The 26386-nt window shown below is 45.6% G+C and overlaps 1 protein-coding gene across 2 annotated transcripts in view; it reads right to left on the bottom strand.

The window, feature by feature from the left end:
* Window positions 1-26386, bottom strand: part of iqca1 (IQ motif containing with AAA domain 1) — a 305109-nt gene that overhangs the window by 248313 nt on the left and 30410 nt on the right. For both annotated transcript variants that reach the window (XM_068034609.1, XM_068034610.1), the window contains one exon: window positions 25295-25411. In XM_068034609.1, the coding sequence (XP_067890710.1) occupies window positions 25295-25411 (117 nt within the window). The remainder of the gene's footprint in view (window positions 1-25294; window positions 25412-26386) is intronic.

Here is a 26386-nt window from a genome sequence, read left to right as displayed (position 1 = left end):
GACCCCGGAAGTGCAGAAGGTTTTAGTTTAGGCAGGCATCAAGATCAGCGCAGGCTTGGAGGGCCGAATGGCCTGTTCCTGTGCTGTACTGTTCTTTGTTCTTCGTTCTTTAAAGCTGAGATTGATAGATTTTTGTTAACCAAAGGTATAAAAGGGATATGGGGCAAAGGTAGGTAATATGGAGGTAGGTCGCAGATTTGCCATGATCTCACTGAATGGCGCAACAGGCTTGAGGGACTAAATGGCCCATTCCTATGCTCATCTATACATACAATTGAGTTAGCCCTCCATATGGGATTTACAGAAATACAATCTCTCCAGTGGGATTCATGACTTTGTTTGGTAGGTATTAATCTCCCTTGAAGTGCTGTACCTAAGCAAATATCCCATAGCTCCAATAACAATAAATATTAACAATGCAATAACAGAGCAACTTGTCATTTTGAAATGCTTTAGATCAGATCGCACAACTTTTGAAAGCAGCAACAATCATTTTGTAGGCAAATATAGCAGCCACTTTGTACCAACAATTCGAAGCAGCAAACTTAGAGTCATAGAGTTTTACAGAACAGAAACAGGCCCTTCAGCCCAACCTGCCTGCGCCGACCATCAAGCACCTGTCCAAAACTAATTCCACTTCCCCACATCTAAATACTTCTTAAATGTCGTGTGTGTTCCTGCCTTTACCACCCCTTCAGGCAGTGTGTTCCAGATTCCAACCATCCTCTGGGTGAAAATCGTTTTCCTCAACTCCCCACTAAACCTTCTGCCCCTTACCTTAAATCTATGCTCCCTAGTTATTGGCCTCCCCGCTAAGGGAAAAGGTTTCTTCCTATCTATCCTATCAATGCCCCTCATAATTTTGTATATCTCAATCAGTCCCCCCTCAGCCTTCTCCGCTCCAAGGAAAACAACCCCAGCCTATCCAGTCTCTCTTCATAACTGAAATGCTCCAGCCCAGGCAACATCCTGGTGAATCTCCTCTGCACTCTCTCCATTGCAATCACATCCTTCCTATAGTGTTGTGACCAGAACTGTACACAGTACTCCAGCTGCGGCCTAACCAGCATTTTATATTGCTCCATCGTAACCTCCCTGCTCTTAAATTCTCTGCCTTGGCTAATAAAGGCAAGTATCCCGTATGTCTTCCTAACCATCTTTTCTATCTGTGCTGCTGCTTTCAGTGATCTATGGACAAGTACCCCAAGGTCCCTCTGACCCTCCGTACTCCCGTGGGTCCTACCATCCATTGTATATTCCCTTGCCTTGTTCGTCCTCCCAAAATGCATCACCTCACACTTCTCAGGATTAAACTCCATTTGCCACAGCTCTGCCCATCTTACCAGCCCATCTATATCGTCCTGTAATCTAAGGCCTTCCTCCTCACTATTTACGACACCACCAATTTTCATGTCATCTGCAAACTTACTGATCATACCTCCTATAGCCACGTCTAAATCATTAATGTACACTACAAACAGTAAGGATCCCAGCACCAAACCCTGCGGTACCCCACTGGTCACAGTCCATTCACAAAAGCAACTCTCTACCATCACCCTCTGCCTCCTGCCACTAAGTCAATTTTGAATCCAATTTGCCAAATTACCCTGGATCCCATGGGCTCTTACCTTCTTAACCAATCTCCCATGCAGGACCTTATCAAAAGCCTTACTGAAGTCCATGTAAACGACATCAACTGCTTTAGCCTCATCTACACCTCTAGTCACCTCCTCGAAAAATTCAAATTTGTTAGACACAATCTCCCCCTGACAAAGCCATGCTGATTATCCCTGATCAATCCCTGCCTCTCCAAGTGAAGATTAATCCTGTCTCAGAATTTTTTCCAATAATTTCCCTACCACTGACGTTAGATTCACAGGCCTATAATTACCTGGTTTATCCCTGCTACCCTTCTTGAATAATGGTACCACATTCACTATCCTCCAGTCCTCTGGTACCTCTTCTGTGGCCAGAGAGGATCTGCAAATTTGTCAGAGTCCCCGCTATCTCCTCCCTTGCCTCATATAGCAGCCTGGGATCCATCTCATCTGAGCCTGGGGATTTATCCACCTTTAAGCCCACTAATACAGCTAATACTTACTCCTTTTCTATGCTAATTTGATCAAGTATATCACAATCCACCTCCCTGATCACTACAGCTACATCCATAGTGAACACAGATGGCCTGCCATTTTGATTCCCCACCTTGCTCCCATGCTAACCTCTCTGTCCTTCGCCTACTCCAATGTTCCAATGAGGTTCAACGCAAGCTCGAAGAACAGCACCTCATCTTTCGATTAGGGACTTTACAGCCTTCCAAACTCAACAAAGAACTGAGGAATTTCAGATCGTAATCTCTGGGCCACATTCTTTCCTTTTCTTTGCTGATTTCAGTCTTAATCTTATTTTTCTCGTTTTTGCTTTTGGACAGCAGCTGTTCATCATTTTGCCATTCACACCTCCTCTAGACTTATCTCTTGTTTATTTACCTATCCCATTCCCACTCCCCCTGGCTCCGCACCAACAACTCTCCTGTCATCCAATGTCTCCCGACTTCCGCCGCATCACAGACCCTCCCCCTCGCTCCACTCGCCCCCTCGCCCATTTCACCCACCCAAAACCCACCACATCTCCCACCTTTACCAGCTCAGATGAAAGGTCACCGACCCGAAACTTAGCTCTGCTTTCCTCTCTTCACACATGCCGCCCGACCTGCAATTCCAGTATTTTCTTATAATTTTAACTGATGACGGACAAGCTGACTTTTCTTTTTGGTACCATTAGCTGAAGGAAGAATGTTGGCCAGGTCACCAGAAGAACTCCCAGCTCCTCTTTGAATAATGCCAAAGGATTTTTAGTGTCCACATAGACCAGTAGAAATGATAGACAGTACCTTAGTTTCATATCTGACCCAAAAAATGGGCCCTGTCAATATGATTGGCAAACTAACACATTTGTCATGAACAAAAACCATGCAGCCATGAAACAAAATACAAAACTCCTTAGTCCTAGAGCAGACTAATTTGTTGGATCCAAGGTATGTCTGGCAAACGTATAATGCAATGAGCCATGTCACTTGAAAAGAGAAACAGAGCAGCCAATAATAGTGGCTTGCTTGAGTGGAATTCATCAAAATCAATGCTGAGAAAGAACTGTCACATTTGATCATTAGGAAGTTTGCAAGTTTTCCTGTGGAATTACATGCCAGTCTCACAAGGAGATATCAACTGGCAAACATCCAAACAAAAGCAGTGCACTTTAGGCACAATTGCCTCTTTTATAAAGTTATTAATTGTTGCACCCAACCCATTCAAATCATTAGAGACAGAAATCACTTGTATTAAAATAATTACTGCCATTAAAATAATGAGAGCACATAACCAATGTGACTATTAAATGCAGATAACCCTCTGATTAAATGAAGCACACAGTTGACTCTGGATAAGCATACACCATGTAAAACAACTTCCTTTAGACAGAACTTCTGATCCAACAATAACAGCTTAAGACCAAAATTCTCACCAAGTAAAAACAGCTTTGCATTACCAAATTTTAATCTTAACATAATAAGACTCCATAAAAATCCACTGGCAAGAAACTGCAACTAAGAACAGTAGTATAATCATAACTATGTAAAACATATGTTTTTGCTCAGATGGAATTGCTGAAGGAACTGACTGTGGTACAAAGCTTTTCATATTTTGTTTATATTTGATGTTGATTCAGGTCGAACCAACTGTTTTATTAAATCCAGATACATCACAACAACTTGTTAACTATCAGGGTACTTTTGCCTCTACTCTCCTCTCGGCGTAGAGTTTTGCTTGACTGGAACATGGATTGCAGAGCTGGCCCTACATTGCCACAGTCCAATTTCTCACCCACACTTCCATCTGTTAATTGTATATTAACTGTGCTTAATTGTATGCAGGTGGTGGGCATTAACAGGAGTTACACTTGAGCACACATGAAGAGACACTTATCAAAACTGTGGTGTGGTTGAGTTAGAAGGTGTATGCTTTTAATGTTTAACTCCATAAATTAATGTAAGGCTGAGTAAAGGTTGGCTACAGTAGTATCCTTCACCAACTGAATTTCAGGAGTATAACTTGGTAGAAGAGAATGTTTGACAAAAGGTGAAGGTTGGAAGCCAAAAGAAATTCAGACAGAAAACTACAATCCTAGTAGCCATTGTGAAAAATGGCAGAAAGCAAGTAAATTGTCAGGTATGGTTACCCTCTGATGTTCTTGGAATCTGAACTATATGACCAGTGGAAGAATGAAGTGGATATATGGACATGGGTTACATCCCTACCAAAGGTAAAACAAGGTATGGCCATTGTCACTTCCTACCAGAAGTAAAATCAGAAATAAAGTATTTTGTGAGCTAAATGCCAGTCAGTTGTATACTGATGAAAGTTTGGATCTTCTATTAGAGTTTTTGGATGAAATTTACAAAGATGAATGCCCATGAGACATGGTCAGCCTTTGATAGATTTCAGAAAACCGATGGTTATTCAATGGTCTTTAACAAATTGTATAAACGATTGACTCAATTCTAGTTACTGATTCCGGGTTCAGTGCTAGAATTTAATTGGTGGATTGTGCTATGGTGTCACATATTGTTCCAAATGGTATTCAGCTCTTGTGAAGAGACTCCCTGTTGGGTCAGATGTTTGTTGCCATGAAAAAATTCCTGGGCAACAGTCATTTCCTGCAGCTTTGGTGGAACAAATAGGACATACTGCGGTGGCATTCTGCAGTCATTCATTCTGCGGTGACACAAAGAACAGAGGACACAATGATTGCCAGATTTCAAATTGGGCCAGAAACTGGATGCAGACATCATAGGTATCTCACTAGAGACTAAATCAGTACTGATATTATTGGCTGGAAATGACTCCTGTGTCAGGAAATGATCATGTATCAGAGAAACAGCCTCCAAAAGTGGGAAATCTCACAGTAGTAGTCCCAACAGACATTGCAAGTAGAGGTCGTAGCTTGAATAGATTACACAATGAAATGAAGGGCACAGAACAGTCTCTGAACAGAATAAGAAGCTGATATCCTCATTGATTTTGAGGTTTTGGTGGCTGCCAATCAACTTGAGGATAAATTATTAAGAGAGCCAAAACAAAGGGAATTAGATAGTTGGAGAGAGTTTGAAGTTTATTCTGAGGGATCAGATAAGGAACAACCAGCCTTGTCACGTAGGTGAGTTTGTACAGAAAAAGTCCTTACAGATGGGACTCATAAGATGTGTTGTGGCCAAGTGGTAAGGGTTTTTTAAAATTCTTTCATGGGATCTGAGTGTCGCTGGTAAAGCCAGCATTTATTACCCATCCCTCATTGTCCTTGATAACTGAGTGGCTTGCTCGGCCATTCAGAGGGCAATTAAGAGTCAACCATATTACTGTGGGCCTGGATTCAGGTCAGGTAAGGACGGCAGATTTCCTTCCCTAAAGGACATTAGTGAACCAGATGGGTTTTTACAGCAATCAGTGAATATGATGGTGCCATGAAACTGAGACTAGTTTTCAATTCCAGATTTTTATTAATTAAGTGAATTCAAATTCCACCACCTACAATGATGGGATTTGAACCTGTTTCCTCAGGGCATTAGCCTGGGCCTCTGGGCTGCTGGTTCAGTAACATTACCACTACACCACCATTTCCAACTGTTCAACTCCCAATTGACTGTAGCAAGTGTTTTTATTTGTCAAATAAGCAACAGGTTTTCTTGTGGGTTTAAAACAGAAGATTAACTATTTATTGTGCAATATTCATTCCAAAATGGTCATATGAACATACGAATTAGGAGCAGGCATCGGCCACTCGGCCCCTCAAGGCTGCTGCGCCATTCAATAAGATCATGGATGACCTGATTGTAACCTCGACTCCACATTGCCGTCTACCCTCTATAACGGTTCACCCCTTTGCTTATCAAGAATCTAACTAGCTCTGCCGTAAAAATATTTAAAGACTCTGCTTCCACACCTTTTGAGGAAGAGTTCCAAAGACTGATGACCCACTCAGAGAAAAAAAAATTCTCCTCATTACTGTCTTAAATGGGCAACCTTTTATATTTAAATAGTGACCCCTAGTTCTAGATTCTCCCACAAGGGGAAACAGGGGTTTGCAACCGCACCCACATTCACTCAAGCATGCGCGCACGCACACACACGCACGCACACACATGAAGATAGATAGAGAGGAAAAGGGGTAAGTGGTTTGAAGTGAGGTAGATTTTCAGCATTAACGGTAAACTAATTGAAACTTCATGGTGGTCAATTTCTCTTTCACAGTTGTAGGCCTGGCTTTTGTCGATTTCTTTGGTTGCTGAAACTTCAATCTAGAGATGGGATACACTTTCCGTTCTCTGCTGCATAATTTGAAGTGTAGAATTCACAACAAAGCACCTTCTTTGGCTTTTGCTGGATTTCTCCCAGTCCTCAGCTGGACAGGCATTTGTGATGTTTGTTCTGCTTCTCGCCTCCTCTCTCCAGACAGCTTCTTTTAAGGTCAAAAATCTCTCACATCTTGCTACGGTTGGGAGATACAGATGCCCCTCCCTGTGGTGACTGACAATGGCCCAGAATGTGGCTACTTCACACCTTCTTTGTTTCAGAAGAACCCATTCAATTCAAAAATGTCTCTTGATGGATTCAGGATGGGTGTAATTGACACCTCTGAGCTTGGGATGTATTTATTTTTGTCTTTACCAGACAGTAAGACAGTTTGAATATACAGTTTGACCTTCAGTGGCCATTTTGCAGCATACTGTCCTTTTTTTAAAGGAAATGTCAATTTTTCATAACTCTTCAGTTTTGGTTCTATAATTTCATTTGCTGCACTTCACGTAAGCATAACAATCATGATATAGATGTTAGAGTGAACTCTCCCAAAGCTGGAAAAGTAATCTTGAAAATCTTTTTAGTTCTTGTGGCCATATATTCATGGGAGTATCGATCAATCGACATAAAGGCCGGATTTCTGCATGACAATACTTTTCAGAGAGATGTGTTTCTGAAACTGCCCAAAGAGGCAGTAGATGCAGAAAGGAAACTATGAAAACTGAACAAATGTGTCTATGGTCTGAATGATGCTTCCAGGGTGTGGTATTTTTTGGTGAGATCCATTTTGCTGAAAATAGGTTTTGTTTCAGTCACCTTCATGATGCATGTTGATGATTACTTATGCGGTGGTACTGCAGAATTTGAGAAATACGTTATTAATAAGATTAGAGTAGAATTTAAAATTAGGAGTCAGGCTTATGGGGCTTTTAAACATATTGGTTTAGATATTAAGCAGAGTAGATCTGGAATAACTTTAAATCAACAATCCTATTTAGAGAGCGTTACTCCCATCCTGGTTAATCATGCTAGGTCATCACAGAAAGATGATGTTACACCTAAAGGAGAGACAGAGCAATTGCGAAGAATGTTTGGTCATTTGAACTCAAGTTAGACCAGATGCTAGTTTTGATGTGTTGGAGGTAAGTACTACAATGAAACACCTGAAAGTCAGGAATGCTTTCAGGGCAAATAAAACAGTAAAAAAATTAAATCTGGAGCATTGTGTACTTAAGTTCCCATCCTTAGGTGAACCAAAGAACATGGAGCTAGTCATTTTTAGCAATTCTCCACATGTTAATCTTCCTGATAGGTATTCTAGTGCAGCTGTGTGTCAGCTGTGACTAGTGGGTAGCCTTCTCGCCCCTGAGACACAGGGTTCCATGTTCAAGTCCCACTTCAGAGCTTGAGGACAAAAATCAAAGGTGACACTCCAGTGCGGTACTGAGGGAGAGCTACGCTGTCTTTCTGATGAGACGATAAACCGAGATCTCACCTGCCTACTTGGGTGGATGTAAAAGATCCCATGATACTATTGAAAGAAGAGCAAGGTATCTTGGCCAATATTTATCCCTCAATCGACATCACAAAAACAGATTATTTGGTCATTATCATATTGCTGTTTGTGGGAGTTTGCTATGCACAAATTGGCTGCCACATTTCCTACATTACAGCAGTGACTACACTTCAAAAGTACTTCATTGGCTTTGCGACATCTGGTGGTCATGAAAAGTGCTAAATAAGTGCAAGTTTCTTTTTCATAATTTTTTTTATGGGTGAAAATGGAAGATGTTGGACTGGATTTTACTAGCCCTTTGGGGACAGATTGGAAGGTGGGAAAGCTGGCAAAGTGGTGCGGGTAGGCGGCGGGTGGCATAGACAGCATCTTCCTGCTACCATGCCATTTTGCCAGTGGCAGGAAAGGTGGCAAAAAACCCACCTGCCCGGAGCCGAATTAAGCCACTCAAGTGGCCAATAAAGGGCCTCTTCCCACCTCCGCTGGCATTTTACCAGCTGCTAGAGGGCCCTTCTGTTCAGGCACTCTTTAGTCACAGAGGTCCACCCCCCACCCCCAGTGGCAATGGCCACCCCTGTGGCAACGCGCCACCTGCCCTCAGTGACCCCACCCCACCCTTTGCAGGGCCTGCCTGACTGGACCCAGCACTACTTACCTAACTGTGAGGGTGCATGGCCATCGATGTGCCCTCATCCTGCAGGTGCAGCCCCAGCAGTGGCCACCATTAGCGGTGACGCTACTGAGGCTGCTGAGCTGCCAGCCCTCTGATTGGGCTAGCAGCTCTTGGGGGTGGGCCGCTGACCTTAACAAAATGCAGCCCTGGATCTTCCTGCCCGCCAAAGTAGGGTCGCACTTCACCCCGGCCCCCTGCCCCATCCCCCTTTTCAGCTCCCGCAGCGGGACCCCTGCTGCCTACATAATCATCTGACCATTGTTGTTTATTTTGTGAAGTGAAGAAAGTAAAAAGTGTTATTAAAAGTACTTTATCTAATGAAACATTGGCTCTAGTGGAGGCAAGGGATATGGGATTCAATTTGTCAAATATTTTAAGTGAGTTTCCATACAAGGGTCATACAGCAGATAGTATACCCATTGAATGTTATGTCAATAATCCTTCTTTGTGGGACAATGTACAATCTACAAAAAGTGCAAGTGAGAAAAGGTTACGGATCAACCTTGTTGGATTGAAAGAAATCTTGGAGAGAAAGGTAAACTAAGTGGGTGGATGCAAGTCATCAACTGCCTGATTGTTACACGGAAGGAAATGCTTATGTGAACAAATTGTTTGGGGTCAGGGAGGAGGAGTGTCTCGCAATGTAATGCTTTGCACAGAATATGGAGATTTTTGATTTGATATGTTTTGAAATTTTGATCATGCATATTAACTATAATTCTTATTTAAAGAGAAAGAAGGGAATCTGTTAATTATATATTACTTGTGCTTAATTGTTTGCGGGTGTTGGGCATTAACCGGGTTTCACTTGAGCATATATAAAGACACACTCATTGAAATTGTGTTGTGGTTGAGTTAAGAGGTGCATGCTTGTAATATTTAACTCCTTAAATTAATGTAAGGCTGAGTGAAGACTGGCTCAGGTATCATCCTTCACCAACTGGCTTTCACAGTATAACACAATCAGGCGAGGTTTCCCAACGGGGCAGTGCTACACTTTACACGCAAACTATAATCCTGTATCAAGTAGAAATTGCAGTTCTGGCAAAATCCTTACCCAAAACGTTAACCTAGCTTTTTTCTTTTTCGATGCTTGCACTTCAGCATTTTCTACTTTTGCTTTGGTTTTCCAGCATTGCAGAATTTTCTTTTAATCTCAACATTTGTACACATAGAATTGTATATGGAAACATAAGTAAATTGTAAAATAAAACTGAAACAATCAACACAAGACTCTGAGATTTCCAATTTGGAGGTAATGTTATGTAGATGAATATTTACATATTAATGTATTTTTCTGAATTTGTGCACTTATGCAGGTTTGTAGCATTATAATTACGAACTCTACAATTTCTTCCTTAACAATTTGCTGATATATTTAGGTATGTGCATTCATATAATTGCAAAAACCTCCAATTACTTAGCAAGGCTACTATTTTCAATATGCCAGATCAAGATAACCATGGTTCCACATTCCCACTGACCTGAAGTCTGATTCCATTTTCCAGAAAGTGCACACTTTGGGCTGAATTTTATCAACCCGTCGTGGGTCCCGGCGGTGGAACCAGAAGCGGGTGCCGTTGCCGCATGTAACGTGTGCGGCCAGCGAACCGCGACCACACTGCGGCCAGCCAATTAGCATAACTAAGGTTGGGGCCCGTCCTATTGCAGGACAAGGGTGGACAAGCTGCTGCTGCTGGACCTTCCTGGAACACCCTTGTAATGCTGCTGCCGAACCTCACCCCTTCTACTGCTGCTGCAACCCCTGCACCAGGACTGTGGACCAACTGGACGGAGCAGGAGACAACTGGGACCATGTGAGAAGCAAAACACCAGGAGGCCCCAACGGGTTTAGCATTGCCTCCCTGGAAATTCGCCTCCAGGCTGAAAGCGAAAGTCGGGAGGTTCTCTTTCCAAGGGATAGCAAGAAAAGACCTTCTCGCCTGACCAAGCAAGCCTGGATGGAGATGGCAGAGGACGTCAACAGCCGTGAGGTCACTCCCCAGAACTGGGTCCAGTGCTGCAAGAGGGCCAATGACCTTCTTCGCTCCACCAATGTGAGTCCTCTATACCCATCTGCTCTTTGGGGCTTGCATATGGCTATGCAGGAGTGCTACTTGGGGCGGGAGTGACCACAAAGGTAGTGGCAAGGGGGTGAGGCATCATCACATCCTGATAAATGCATGGCTGCATCTCAGTAACAGGCCACCTTCTTTTAAAGTTTCTCCTATTATGGTCCTGAAAGTGGGCATGGGGAGAAGCCATTTGGGAGATCCCATCAGCGGATGAGGGGCTGTCACGAGCATAAATGTCCTGTTGTTCTTTGTGCAACATCTAACTGTGTTCCTTTTTATGCCTGCAGGAGAAATGGGCCCATAACACCAGGGAAATATCAAGGATAGATGTGCCTTTAAAAGTTTAAAATAAATGTAAATGCTGGAAGCCCTTTAAAAATGACACTGGCGCCTGCGCAGTGGCACTGGACGCCGTTGCCAGGGACGGATCGCCCGCCTCCTCCACGTCATTGACGGGGGGGCAGTCTACCCCAGCCATGTAAATGAGCTGCCACGTTTAATATTACAGCAGCTCCGCGGATTAAATCCCACGCATGCGTGCCGCCATCTTTGAAGCTTGTCGCCAAGATCAGCAGCAAGCTGGTAAAATTCAGCCCATTGTGTTCAATCCTGGGCACTACACTTTAGGAAGCATGTTGAGGCCTTGGAGAGGGTGCAGAGGACATTTACTAGAATGGCACCAGGTTTGAGTTATGTGGAGAGACTAGACAAGCTAGGATTGTTCTCCTTCGAGCAGAGAAGGTTAAGAGCAGATTTGATAGCGATGTTGAAAATCATAAATAGTTTTGATAGACTAAATAAGATGGACAAAAATAAACTAAACACGGTTTCCAGTGGCAGAAGGGCCAGTAACCAGAGATGGGAATGTGGAAAGGAATATGGGATTAATGTAGGATTCGTATAAATGGGTGGTTGATGGTCGGCACAGATTCAGTGGGCCGAAGGGCCTGTTTCAGTGCTGTATCTCTCTATGACTCTATGACAGGCGGGGGAAGCCCTGATGCGCATTCTCTGATGCTGACAGAGGAGGCGGCTCTGGAGCTAGCAGAGGCACAGGGCAGCCGTGCAATTGCAGACAGAGAGACTACAGTGTCCGCACAAGAGAGTGAGAAAACATTGTGTTCATGTGTCCTGTACCAAACCTCTGGAGATCCACATGAGGAGAAGTGAACAACCGAACCCACAAATGTTTGTGTCTCCCATACAGGTCACGGCACTTCAGAGATAAGTGCAGCCACTGGAACAGGGGGCCTGCAGTTGACCTCTGAGGAGGAGGAGGAACAGTCAGAGGATGCATCACCACATCATTCCATTGCATCCTCCAACTTTCCAGATACTTTCACGTTGGTAGGTATGCACTCTGTCTTAGATTCAGGGTCACAAGCTGGTGAAAGTGCCACAAACACGCCCAAGCAACTGACGGAGGCTGTGACAGCTGAGGCCACTGACAAAGTAAGCAGCAGAAGTCCAGTTTGACCGGATCCTGCTTCAACAAAGTGCTTAAATTGGTAATCTGGTGAGTTGGTGAATTCAGCACAGTCAGGGAAGAGGTGCTGTTTTATTCTTTTGCAGAACAAGGAGTGATCCGAGAGAGCAGGCAGAACATAGCAAGAGCTGAGAGCTGAAGTCCAAGAGACATTAATTAGGTAAGCAAGTAGGTGATTGGTTGGTCAGTTTTACAGTTTCTTTTATTTTCTCTAAACTGGGGCAGTTGTTTGAACTAGTACCAAGAAGGTATAAGGGGCTCGAATATGTGCTGGAGATGCAGCCCCCAGTGCCAGGCCGAAAAGGCGGGAGGAACCCCGTCTCTGCCTTTTTCTACACCTGCCCCCACCCCCACACACCCTGCGCAGCGATCCTCCACTCTTTTTTGGTCAAAGTTTTAGGAGGCAGCATCCTCATCCCCGTAAAGGGACCCACCCCCACCTTCCTGCCAAGCCCACAGGGAGGGTACCTCGTTTTCCAAGCCGTCCTCCCCGTGTGGCAGAGCGCCCCTCCCACCCCCGCCACTGGTAAGATCCCAGCGCCAGCGGGAAGAGGCCCTTAATTGGCCCTTAATAGGCCACTTAAGGGCCTCAATTTGCCTCTAGGCAGGAAGGCTGTCATTGGCCTATCCCATCCCTGGGAAGATCGCTGGACAATGGTGAGGATATGGGCCCTCCAGCGATGCCAGTCAGGGAGAAAGTTACCAGGCCACTTTGCTCCAGGAGGCAGTCACACACCTTAGGTTAGGTACTTCAGATTTGGTCCATGGTCAGGGACAGGAGGTTGCGACTATGAGTGAGGCAGGTATGAAAATCCAGAAGGTAACACTGGAGGGGCTGCAGGGAGGATAAGTAAACAGACCACAGCATCGTGGTTCAGGAAACCATTCAAGTTGGGGGAGTAAAAAGGAATGTTTTAGCAGTAGGGAACAGTATAGTTAGGGGGATAGATACTGCTCTCTGCAGCTGACAGCATAAGTCCTGAAGGCTACGTTGCCAGTGCCAGTGCCAGGGTTAAGGACATTTCCTCGGGCCGGAGAGGAACTCGGAGTGGGAGGGGAAGAATCCACCAATAACATAGGTAGGACTAAGAAAGAGGTTCTGCTAAGGGAGTATGAGTGGATAGGTGCTAAATTAAAAAGCAGAACCACAAAGGTATTAATCTATGGATTAGCAACTGAGCCATGAGCAAATTAGCATCGGGTAAATAAGATCAGAGAGTTGAATGCGTGGTTCAAAGATGGTGGGGGTGGGGAGGTGGCGGAGAAATGGGTTTTGATTCATGGGGCACTGGAACCAGTAGTGGGGAAAGAGGGAGCTGTACCATTGGGACAGGCTTGACTAGAATGGCGTTGGGACCAGTGTCCTGGAGAATCGTATAACTATGGCTGTAGAGAGGACTTTAAACTAAATAATTGACATGAGGGGAGATTTAGAAAGTTAATGAGAAAGAACAAGAGAATTGTGCTGAGTAGCAATAAAGGTAATGATAACCAGAATGTGACAGGAAGGGACAGAAAGTATAAACATAAGAGTGCACCAGCAAATAGGGTCAGACTGGGTAAAATGGTAAAAGGACAGAATTAAAGGCTCTTGAACTGAATGCATGCTGCATTCATAACAAGATGGATGAATTGATATCACAAATAGAAATAAATGGGCATCTTATCATAGCCATTTCAGAGACATTGTTGTAGAGCAGAGTTGTCCAACATACGGCCTGCGGGCCAGAATCAAGCGAACTGAAGGTTTCCATCCAGTCCGCCAGTCCTCTGTGACTGACAATAGGCTGCCCGTGGCTCTCCTGTATGTGTACATCAGATGGACAGGTAGGCAGGACCTGCGTCTGAGGGATGGTGGAAACCTGTCTGTGATTGGTCACTATCTATGACTGACGCTTCTGCTGTGTTCGGACGGTTCAGGAAGTGGGTGGGAATGGGAATGGGAAGCGGCGAACCATGTGCGTGAAGCAGGGAGCGGCAAACAATGAGCGGGGAGTGGGAAACGGCAAACCGGGAGCAGCAAACCATTAGTGGGGAGTGGCGAACTATGAGTGGGAAGTGGGGAGTTGGGAACCATGAGTGGAGAGAGGGGAGCGGCGAACTATGAGTGGAGAGCGGGAAGCAGCGAACCATGAATGGGGAGTGGGGTATGGGGAGTGGCGAACCATTAGCAGGGAGTGAAGAGCAGTGAACCAGGATCAGTGAACTATGAACGGAGTGTGGGGAGTGGGTAACCATGAGCAGGGAGTGAGGAGCGGGTAACCCAGAGCGGGGAGTGGGGTGCGGGTAACCATGAGTGGGGGAGTGGGTAACCATGAGGTGGGGAGTGGGTAACCATGAGCGGGGCAGTGGGGAGCGGGTAACCATGAGCGGGCATTGGGGTGTGGGTAGCCATGAGCGAGGAGTGGGAAGTGGGTAACCATGAGCAGGGAGTGGGTAGCCATGAGCGGGGAGCGGGTAACCATGAGCGGGCAGTGGGGTGTGGGGAGCCATGAGCGGGGAGTGGGGAGTGGGTAACCATGAGTGGGGAGTGGGGAGCTGGTAACCATGAGTGGGGAGTGGGGAGCTGGTAACCATGAGCGGTCAGTGGGGTGTGGGTAGCCATGAGCGGGGAGTGGGGAGTGGGTAACCATGAGCGGGGAGTGGGGAGCTGGTAACCATGATGGGGAGCGGGTAACCATGATGGGGAGTGGGGAGCGGGTAACCATGAGCGGTCAGTGGGGTGTGGGTAGCCATGAGCGGGGAGTGGGTAACCATGAGTGGGGAGTGGGGAGCGGGTAACCATGAGCGAGAGTGGGGAGCGGGTAACCATGAGTGGGGAGTGGGGAGCGGGTAACCATGAGTGGGGAGTGGGGAGCGGGTAACCATGAGTGGGGAGTGGGGAGCGGGTAACCATGAGTGGGGAGTGGGGAGCGGGTAACCATGAGTGGGGAGTGGAGAGCGGGTAACCATGAGTGGGGAGTGGGGAGCGGGTAACCATGAGCGGGGAGTGGGTAACCATGAGCGTGCAGTGGGGTGTGGGTAGCCATGAGCGGGGAGTGGGGAGCGGGTATCCATGGGTGGGGAGTGGGGAGCGGGTAACCATGAGCGGGGAGTGGGGAGCGGGTAACCATGATGGGGAGTGGGGAGCGGGTAACCATGAGTGGGGAGCGGGTAACCATGAGTGCGAATGGGTAACCATGAGTGGGGAATGGGAAGCGGCAAACTATGAGTAGTGGGGAGCAGCAAACCGTAAGTGGGGAACTATGAGCAGGGATTGGCGAACCATGATTGGGGAGTGGGGATTGAGGAGCGGCAAACCATGATCGGGGAATGAGAGAGACACACAGAGAGGGAGGGGCAACAGAGACATATAGAGGGAGTGGGTGAGAGACACAGACAGGGAACAGGGAGGGAGATACAGTGGGGACAGAGACAGACACAGAGAGGGAGGGGGTAAGGGACACAGAGAGAGGAAGGGGGAGAGAGAGACACAGAGAAAGGGAGGGGGGAGAGAACCACAGAGAGGGAACGGGGATAGAGACACAGAGAGAGAGGGAGACAGACAGAGAGATGCGGGAGAGAGAGAGGCGAGAGAAAGACGGGGGAGAGACAGAGAGGGGGGAGAGAAAGAGACACAGAGAGTGAGGCAGAGAGGAAGGGAGAGAGGGGGAGAGATAGAAATAGAGCAAGTGCAGGGAAAGAGACCAGAGAAAGCATGGGAACAGAGAGAAACAGAGAGGGAGGAGAGATAGATAGAGGAGGACAAAAGGGAAGAGGGGGAAAATAGACACAGAGAGGGGAAGGAGGGAGAGAGTGGAGAGAAAGAGATCAAGATCACCTCTGACAGATGGACATCGATCTTGAATACATCGTATCGCTTGATCGTGTGAAGACAGAGATCGACAACTAATGCAAGCAACAACAATGCCAGGTATGTCACTAAGTCAGTGTTCAACATAGTGATGAAAAGTTAAGTCAATAAATTAGTCTTCTCATTTAAAGCGTCTTCACAAAAATGTACATTAGTTGTTGTTTTGATTCATAGTAAGATAAATTTTGAAGGCCTTTATCTTTCCAAAATTTTCTCACCAGGCCCCTATGCAGGATAAAAGTGAAATGTGCGCCCCCCCCCACCACTCCGTGCAAAAAGGTTGGGCTGTACAGTGACCTTGGCTGGGAACTGAATAATCAAGAGTATTTGACATTTCAGAAGGATAGGAAGAAATGAAAAGGAGGTATGACGGCTCTGTTAATAAAGGATGAGATCAGCACAGTAGTTAGAAATGATCTTGGCTTGGAAGATCAAGCTGTAGAATCAGTTTGGGTGGAGATAAGAAACAGGAAGGAAAGAAGTCACAGGTGGGAGTAGTTTATATAGTATATAGGCCATGTAATAGTAGCCACACTGTAGGACAGGGTATATATTAAGTAATAATGGAGGCTTGTAAGAAAGGTACTGCAATAATCATATCAATTAGACAAATCAAACTGGCAAAGGTAGCCTCGCGGATAAGTTCACAGAGTGTATTCAGGACAGTTTCTTGGAACAATACACTGTGGAACCAACCAGGGAACAAGCTATTTTCGACCAGGTAATGCGTAATTAGACAGGATTAATTGATGATCTCATAGTAAAGGATCCTCTAGGCAAGACTGATCATAGCATGTTAGAATTTTACATTCAGTTTGAAGGTGCTAAACTTGGGTCTGAAACTAGTGTCTTAAACTTAAATAAAGGCATTACAATGGTATGAAGACAGAATTGGTTACAGTGGACTTGGAAAATAAGTTAAAAGGTAACACAGTAGATAATCAGTGGCAGACATTTAAAGAAAAATTTCATAACTCTCAACAAAGATATATACCATTAAGAAAGTAAGACTCTACAAGAAGGATGCACCATCTGTGGCTAACTAATTAATGAACTAATTAGTTAAGGATGGCATTAAACTGAAAGAAAAGGCATACAATGTTCGAAGATTAATAGTAGGTCAGAAGATAGGGAAAATTTTAGAAATCAGCAAAGAATGACCATAACAAAAAGGGAGAAATTAGAGTATGAGAGTAAACTAGCAGGAAATATAAAAACAGACAGTAAGAGCTTCTACAAGTATATAAAAAGGAAGAGAGTAGCTAAAGAAAATATTGGTCCTTAGAAGATGAGACTTGGGAACAGTGAGAAACAAAAAAATGGCAGAGACTTTGCATTTGCATTTGCTTTCATGAAAGAAGGCATAAAAATATCCCAAAAATAGTAAAATATCAAGAGGCAAAATGGAGGGAGGGACTTAAAATAATCAATATTACTAGAAAAAAGTACTGGGAAAACTAATGGGACTAAAGGCTGACAGGTCCCCTGGATCTGATAGCCTGCATCCTTGGGTCTTAAAAGAAGTGGCTGCAGTGAAAGTGGATGCATTGGTTGTAATCTTCCAAAATTCCCTAGATTCTGGAAAGGTCCCAGCGAATTGGAAAACTTCACATGAAACACCTCAATTCAAGAAAGGAGGGAGACAGAAAGAAGGAAACTATAGGCCAATTAGGCTAACATCTATCATTGGGAAAATAGTGGAGTCCAATATTAAGGATTTAGTAGCAGGACCTTTAGAAAATCATAATACAATCAAGCAGGGTCAACATGATTTTTTGAAAGGAAAATCGTGTTTGACAAATTTATTAGAGTTCTTTAAGGATGCAACAAGCAGGGTGCACAAAGGAGAACCAGTAGATATAGTGTATTTGGATTTCCAAAAGTCATTCGAGAAGGGGCAACATAAAAGATAACAGCTCATGGTATTGGGGGTAATATTTATTTTATTTTTTATTTATTTATTTAGAGATACAGCACTGAAACAGGCCCTTCGGCCCACCGAGTCTGTGCCGACCAACAACCACCCATTTATACTAATCCTACATTAACCCCATATTCCCTACCACATCCCCACCATTCTCCTACCACTTACCTACACTAGGGGCAATTTACAATGGCCAATTTACCGATCAACCTGCATGTTTTTGGAGGTGGGAGGAAACCGTAGCACCCGGTGGAAACCCACGCAGACACAGGGAGAACTCGCAAATTCCGCACAGGCAATACCCAGAACTGAACCTGGGTCGCTGGAGCTGTGAGGCTAACCACAGCGCCGCCCATAAATAATATATTAAAATGGATCCCAGCTCCAGTAGCCACGTTGTCTGAGGAGGCTCCTGCACCCATGCAGGAACCCCTCAGCCAGCTGGGGCCAGAAGATGCCTGCCAAAAGTCATGCCAGGCCCAAGGACAGCCCAATTAGCAGCATTCCTCCACTGCTGCCAGCGCATGGGTCACAAACAAAAGCATATAATGACCACCTAGATGCACTTGGGGCTTCATGAGTGTAATAATTGTGGCCTTTGCATTGGTTGCCACAATTGTGCTAATAGGTAGAGGTCAGATACATTGCTGTAAATGGCTCATGCTTTCATTGCTGACTTTTGAGATGCAATCTTCAATCTTGGTACCTCAATGGGCTGCCAGTGTACGTACAGGCCACGTTTGGTCAGCATCTCAGATGTGTCAGAGTCATAGAGTCAGAGAGTCATACAGCACAGAAACAGACCCTTCGGCCCATGTGTGGTGAAGCTGAGCGCTAGGCACTGGAGTACAATAGTAAGGAGGCGACAGGTGGAATACAGTCAGGCGAATCTTTACTGAGTTCACTTTCAGAGGCCAACATGGTGGCAGGAAGTGGGTATGTATGAGATTGTCTCGTGCCTCCCTTGCGCATCACTCAATGGCCCTAGCCTCCAGTGCAAGGGAATCAAGATCCAGTGCTGCCTGCTCAGTAGCCTCCTCCACATTCTCCTTGTCGGATGAGGACTGGCGATCAATCATGTCCTTGTCATGCAAGGCCTCCCCCCACTGATGTCCTTGATTGTGCAGAGCACAGCAGACCACCATAATACGTGAGAGCCTCACTAGGGCAAACTGCAGGGCTCCACCGGATTGATGGAGGCACAGAAATCTCATCTTCAGCAACCCAATGGCTTGCTCGATGGTTGCTCGGGTGGACCCGTGGCAGGTACTGTGTCTCTCCTCTGCTGCAGTGCAAGGACTCCTCACAGGCACGAGTAGCCATGTCTTCAATGGGTAACCCTTGTCCCTAAGAATCCATCCCTCAGGGTTAGTGGGGGCCTGAAAAGCTGAGGCACCTGGGACTGTTGAAAGATGTCGGCATCATGGCTGCTCCCCTGGAAGTGGGCAAACACCTACAGGATGCGCTTCTGTTGGTCGCAGACCAATTGTACGTTGATGGAATGGAAGTCTTTCCTGTTGAGGAAGGCTGCTGGCTGCTCCATGGGAGCCTTGATGGCCACATGTGTACAGTGAACAAAGAACAAAGAACAGTACAGCACAGGATCAGGCCATTCGGCCCTCTAAGCCTGCGCCGATCTTGATGCCTGCCTAAACTAACACCTTCTGCGCTTCCGGGGACCGTATCCCTCTATTCCCATCCTATTCATGTATTTGTCAAGATGCCTCTTAAACGTTGCTATCGTACCTGCTTCCACCATCTCCCCCGGCAGCAAGTTCTAGGCACTCACCACCCTCTGTGTAAAGAACTTGCCTCGCACATCCCCTCTAAACTTTGCCCCTCGCACCTTAAACCTATGTCCCCTAGTAACTGACTCTTCCACCCTGGGAAAAAGCTTCTGACTATCCACTCTGTCCATGCCACTCATAACTTTGTAAACCTTTATCATGTCGCCCCTCCACCTCCGTCGTTCCAGTGAAAACAATCCGAGTTTATCCAACCTTTCCTCATAGCTAATGCCCTCCACACCAGGCAACATCCTGGTATACCTCTTCTGTACCCTCTCCAAAGCCTCCACATCCTTCTGGTAGTGTGGCGACCAGAATTGCACGCAATATTCTAAGTGTGGCCGAACTAAGGTTCTGTACAGCTGCAGCATGACTTGCCAATTTTTATACTCTATGCCCCGACCGATGAAGGCAAGCATGCCGTATGCCTTCTTGACTACCTTATCCACCTGCGTTGCCACTTTCAGTGACCTGTGGACCTGTACGCCCAGATCTCTCTGCCTGTCAATACTCCTAAGGGTTCTGCCATTTACTGTATACTTCCCACCTGTATTAGATCTTCCAAAATGCATTACCTCACATTTGTCTGGATTAAACTCCATCTGCCATTTCTCCGTCGAAGTCTCCAACCGAACTATATCCTGCTGTATCCTCTGACAAACCTCATCACTATCCACCAACTCCACCAACCTTTGTGTTGTCCGCAAACTTACTTATCGCACCAGCTACATTTTCCTCCAAATCATTGATATATAATACAAACAGCAAAGGTCCCAGCACTGATCCCTGCGGAACACCACTCGTCACAGCCCTCCATTCAGAAAAGCACCCTTCCACTGCTACCCTCTGTCTTCTATGACTGAGCCAGTTCTGTATCCATCTTGCCAGCTCACCTCTGATCTCGTGTGACTTCACCTTTTGTACCAGTCTGCCATGAGGAACCTTGTCAAAGGCTTTACTGAAGTCCATATAGACAACGTCCACTGCCCTTCCTTCATCAATCATCTTCGTCACTTCCTCAAAAAACTCAATCAAGTTAGTGAGACACGACCTCCCCTTCACAAAACCATGCTGCCTCTCGCTAATAAGTTCATTTGTTTCCAAATGGGAGTAAATCCTGTCCCAAAGAATCCTCTCTAATAATTTCCCTACCACTGACGTAAGGTTCACCGGCCTATAATTTCCTGGATTATCCTTGCTCCCCTTCTTAAACAAAGGAACAACATTGGCTATTCTCCAGTCCTCTGGGACCTCACCTGTAGCCAATGAGGATACAAAGTGGGTGACACCTTGCACCAGCCCCAAAGCCAATGGCCCTCTCTGCCTGACTGTCAGGGTTAGTCCAGTACCACACATGGGCAAGGAAATCTCCTGCTGATTACCACCTACCGCCCTCACTCAGCTGATGAAACAGTATTCCTCCATGTTGAACATCACTTGGAAGAAGCAGTAAGGGTGTCATGGGCACAGAATGTACTCTGGGTGGGGGACTTCAATGTCCATCACCAAGAATGGCTCGGTAGCACGACTACTGACCAAGATGGCCTAGTCCTAACGGACATAGCTGCCAGATTGGGCCTGAGGCAGGTGGTGAGGGAACCAACAAGAGGGAAAAAGCTCCTGGATCTCATCCTCACCAATCTACCTCTCATAGATGCATCTTTCCATGACAGTAATAGTAGGAATGACTACTGCACAATCCTTGTGAAAATGAAGTCCCGTCTTCACACTGAGGATACTGTCCATCCTGGGTGAGGCACTACCACCGTACTAAATGGGATAGATTCAGAACAGATCTGACAGCTCAAACCGGGCATCCATGAGGCGCAGTGGACCATCAACAGCAGTAGAAATGTATTCAACCCACAATGTGTTATCTCATGGCCCGGCATATCCCACACTCCACCATCACCAACAAGTCAAGGGACCAAGTTAGTTATTTTTCTCTTTTATTTTTCTTTTTTAATTTTTCTTTTTATTTTTTTATTTTTTATTTGTTTGTTTTATTTTAGTTTGTATAGTGTGTTTCCACTGTGACAACCCACTTTTTTTTTCATGTTTGTGCTTGGGGCCAGAGCTGTTCATTTTTCTGTCAATTTACACCCTCTCTGTACTAATGTTTTGTCTTTCAGCCGACCATTCACATACCGTTTGCCTTTGCTCCATGATCTTCTGATCAGTTATTCTCTGTGACCTTGTCCTATCAACACCTTCTCTTTTGTTATCTCTTGCCCCACCCCTGCTTTACTTGCTTAAAACCTTTTACATTTCTAATATTTGCCAGTTCCGATGAAGGGTCACTGACCTGAAATGTTAACTCTGCTTCCCTTTCCACAGATGCTGCCAGACCTGTTGAGTATTTCCAGCATTCCGTGTTTTTATTTAAGCCAAGGGAGCAACCCTGGTTCAGTAAAGAGTGCAGGAGAGCATGCCAGGCATACCTAAAAATGAGGTTTCAACTTGGTGAAGCTACAACACAGGACTACTTGCATGCCAAACAGCAGAAGCAGTATGCAATAAACAGAGCAAAGCAATCCCATAAACAACTGATCAGATCAAGGTTCTGCAGTCCTGCCATATCCAGTCGTAAATGGTGGTGGACAATTAAACAACAAACCAGAGGAGGAGGCTCCACAAATATCCCCATCCTCAATGATGGAGGAGCCAAGCATATCGGTGCAAAAGAAAAGGCTGAAGCATTTGCAACCATCTTTAGCCAGAAGTGCCAAGCGGATGATTCATCTCGGCCTCCTCCTGAGGCTCCCATGATCAGCCAATTTAATTCAACCCATGGGATATCAAGAAATGGCTGAAGGCACTGGATATTGCAAAGGCTGACAACAAAGGGCTCTGACAACATCCCAGCTGTCATACAGAAAGTGAGTGCTGCAGAACTAGCCGCGCCCCTAGCCAAGCTGTTCCAGTACAGCTACAACACTGACATCTTCCTGACAAAGTGGAAAATTGCCTGAGTACATCCTGTACACATAAAGGACAAACCAGCGCCCCATTAGTCTACTCTTGATCAACAGCAAAGTGTCATCGACAATGCTGTCAAATGCCAGTTAAACAGCAACAACTTGCTCACTGATGATCAGTTTCAGTTCCATCAAGGCCACTTGGTCCCTGACCTCATTACAGCCTTGGTCCAAACATGGACAAAAGAGCTAAACTCAATAGGTGAGGTGAGAGTGACTGCCCTTGATATCAAGGCAGCATTTGAGCAAGTGTGGCATCAAGGGGCCTGAACCAAATTAAAGTCAATGGGAATCAGGGGAAAACCTCTCTACTGGTTGGAGTTATACCTAGCACAAAGGAAGATAGCTGTGGTTGTTGGAGGCTGATCAACTCAGTCCCTGGACATTATTTCAGGAGTTCCTCAGGGTAGTGTCCTGGGCCCAACCATCTTCAGCTGCTTCATCAATGACCTTCCCTGTAACATAAGGCCAGAAGTGGGGATGTTTGCTGATGACTGTACGATGCTCAGTACCATTTAAAACTCCTCAGATTCTGAAGCAGTCCATGTCCAGATGCAGCAAGACCTGGGCAACATCCAGGCTTGGGCTGATAAGTGGCAAGTAACATTCATGCCTCACAAGTGCCAAGCAATATCCATCCCCAACAAGAGAGAATCTAACCATCTCCCCTTGACATTCACTGGCATTACCATCACTGAATCCTCCACTATCAACATCTGGGGGGGGTTACCATTGATTAGAAACTGAACTGGTGCAGAATCAAAAATACTGTGGCTACAAGGTCAGAAGCTGGGAATTCTGTGGCGAGTAACTCACCTCCTGACTCCCCAATGCCTGTCCACCATCTACAAGGCACTAGTCAGGAGTGTGATGCAATACTCTCCACTTGCCTGGATGAGTGCTGCTCCAAACACACTCAGAAAGCTTGGCACCCACTATCCAGGATAAAGCAGCCCGCTTGATTGGCACCCCATGCACAACCTTCAACATTCACACCCTCAACCACCGATGCACAGTGGCAGCAGTGTATACCATATAGAAGATGCACTGCAGCAACGCACCAAGGCTCCTTTCACAGCACCTTCCAAACCTGCGACCTCTACCACCTAGAAGGACAAACACTATCCTGACTTGGAACTATATCACCGTCCCTTCACTGTCACTGGATCAAAATCCTGGAACTCCCTTCCTAACAGCTCTGTGGGTGTACCCGCAGCAGCTGGACTGCAACAGTTCATGAAGGCAGCTCGCCACCATCTTCTCGGGGGCTATTAAGAATAGGAATAAATGCTGGCCTTGCCAACACAGCCCACATCTCATGAAGTGAATGAGAAAAAACAAATAGCCACCAGCCCTCTTGAACAAGGCATTTGTCATCTCCTTGATGCAGTGTGGGGCTACTGCTTGGGAGACCCTCCATCTGTCCCCAGTGGATTCCTGGAAAGAGCCAGACGCATAGAAATTGCATGCCACGGTGATCATTAGGGCCAAAGACATTGGATGCCTATCGAAGCCTATGGGTCGCAGCATATCCTGCAGCATGGCACCTAAGTTAGTGATGGCCTCCCTGGAGAGTCACAATCTTCACTGACACTTCCGCTCCGACATTTGGAGGCAGCTGAAGTGAGTCCGGTACACTCTCTGGTACACATAGGCCCTTCTTCGTGTGGCTGGCTGCTGCCACTCTCCTCCTGGAGCTTCACAGGCAGGCCTAACTGGATCCTGGCCCTCCCTCCCTCTGAACTGCTGCTATATGGCATGGGGGTCCACAAAGACTGGATGTATGAAACCCACGACAGCTGATTTTTTGCCCCTCCCGTGTACTGTTCTTGCAAAGACGAACCTTGGGACCCATTGCTATTCCCTTCTGAAGACGCACTAATGCCCTACGCTGACCACCCTTTCAGAGAGTCCAGCACCTAAGACTGCGCCCATCCTTGGACTCAAAAGTGCACCCCCTCCCCACCCTTGCACCCAAATATGCGCCCAACATACCCTTGCGCCTGAGACTGCGCCCACCTTTGCAGAGAGCCCAACAATGATGTCTACTCCCGCTCTTCCCCTATCTACTGCTCCCCATGGCAGCCTTCCCACAGCAGCACTGAAGCCTCATCTCGGCCCGGCCATCTATAAGCAGCTAGGGACCTGAAGGCACATGATCCCCGTGTGCCCGACCAAATCTGAAACCCCCTTTAAAATATCTTCAATTCAATGCAAATACATTCTAACTACCGTTTCACCAGTTCAAATCGCAGTCCTGCCATTTCGTGGCGGCAACACCATCTTAGTGCTTTGCCATTGCTGACAAAATCTGGAATCCACGACATGACATTGGATTTCAGGCGAATGCCCAAGTTTCAGGCGTCCACCCTGATTTTTTGGCCTGCCCATGCCCCACATCTCTTCCTGCTAGCTGAATAAAATCTAGCCTTTTATTGCAAGGAATCACTGTTCTGTCAGTTACTACGTGTTACCTTGAGACATTAAAAATTAAGATTGGAATGTTGAGAAAGCATGATTATAACTACCTTAAAATCAGGTTTAAACTACATTCTCAAGAAGTACACAAATAAGAAATTAAAGACAAACAAACCTTCAATATTAAAAGTAATACTATACATAAGCTAACATTTCATATGTACTACGAACCTGTTCCACCTGAGCCCAGCTTTGGGATAATATCTGTGCCAGAATGTTTTCTCTGTCCTTCATAACTTTCAGTTTATCCTTCAAGAAGTATCTGGGAATAGGGATCTCTAGATCTTCCTGTGAAATTTAATTTAAGAAAGGTCAAAGATCCTTGCATTAAGCAGCCAACAAGATGTATTATTCATTTATCAGGACATCTTTTATACCTCCTGTGAGTAATGTGAGGCTAAAGTCATTAATAATAAATAAATGAAATCATTCAATACAACTGTCACAATTATTTTAATTAATCACTTCACTCAGTGCAATGTCTTGATAGCAATTCCAACTGAAATTAGTTACAAACCCATTCAAATGAATACAATTTATGTTATGCTTTATTTTTTCTTTTGAATATTGATCTAAATGTTAAAAATGGTGAAATTAGATAGCATCTGAAAACAGGTGTGGGGATCGTGATTATCCCACGCCCAGAGTAATGCATGTGGCATGCCAGCTTCATGCAGCCTGCTCACTTTAATTATTTCTGCATGCTGCCAGCACTAACTGTGCTATTCATTGGCTACACGCATTAGCAGGGTGCCCAGTACAGTTACTTCCTAGCACTACTTAAAGCTAGTATGAACTACTTAAAGCTAGCCTGCACCTCTAAAAGGAAATGTGCATTGTGTTGTGGAAAAATCTTAAGAAGGGACAACCTTAAGAGCGGACCACCTTAAGAAGCTGTAAGTGAATATCACCAGAGGAACAGAGTGAGTCATGTGTAGATGTATTCATGCAGTAACTGTTCGTATATATACATTGTAGTTAAATTATAACAAAACCCATGTTTTCTTTGGATATTACTTGCAGTTTTGTGAATCTTACAATAGTTCACATACCAAAGGGACAAGTAATATTACTTAGGGGTAGCGGTGGGATGTATTTTTCTGAAGACGACCAGATATTTATGGTGGCAACATTTGGGACATATATTTTCTGAAGACCACCAAATATGACAATGACAATGTTTGATTTTTTTTTCTGAAGATCACATCAAGAGCGAAAAAGAACTGCTTGCTGCCTACATGGAGTGGCTAAAGATCCAGCAGG

The sequence above is a fragment of the Heterodontus francisci genome, chromosome 7 (assembly GCF_036365525.1).
Source record: "Heterodontus francisci isolate sHetFra1 chromosome 7, sHetFra1.hap1, whole genome shotgun sequence".
NCBI classification, from domain to species: Eukaryota; Metazoa; Chordata; class Chondrichthyes; order Heterodontiformes; family Heterodontidae; genus Heterodontus; species Heterodontus francisci.
The sequence above is the reverse complement of the archived record's forward strand: the minus strand, read 5'-3'. Positions and strand labels throughout refer to the sequence as shown.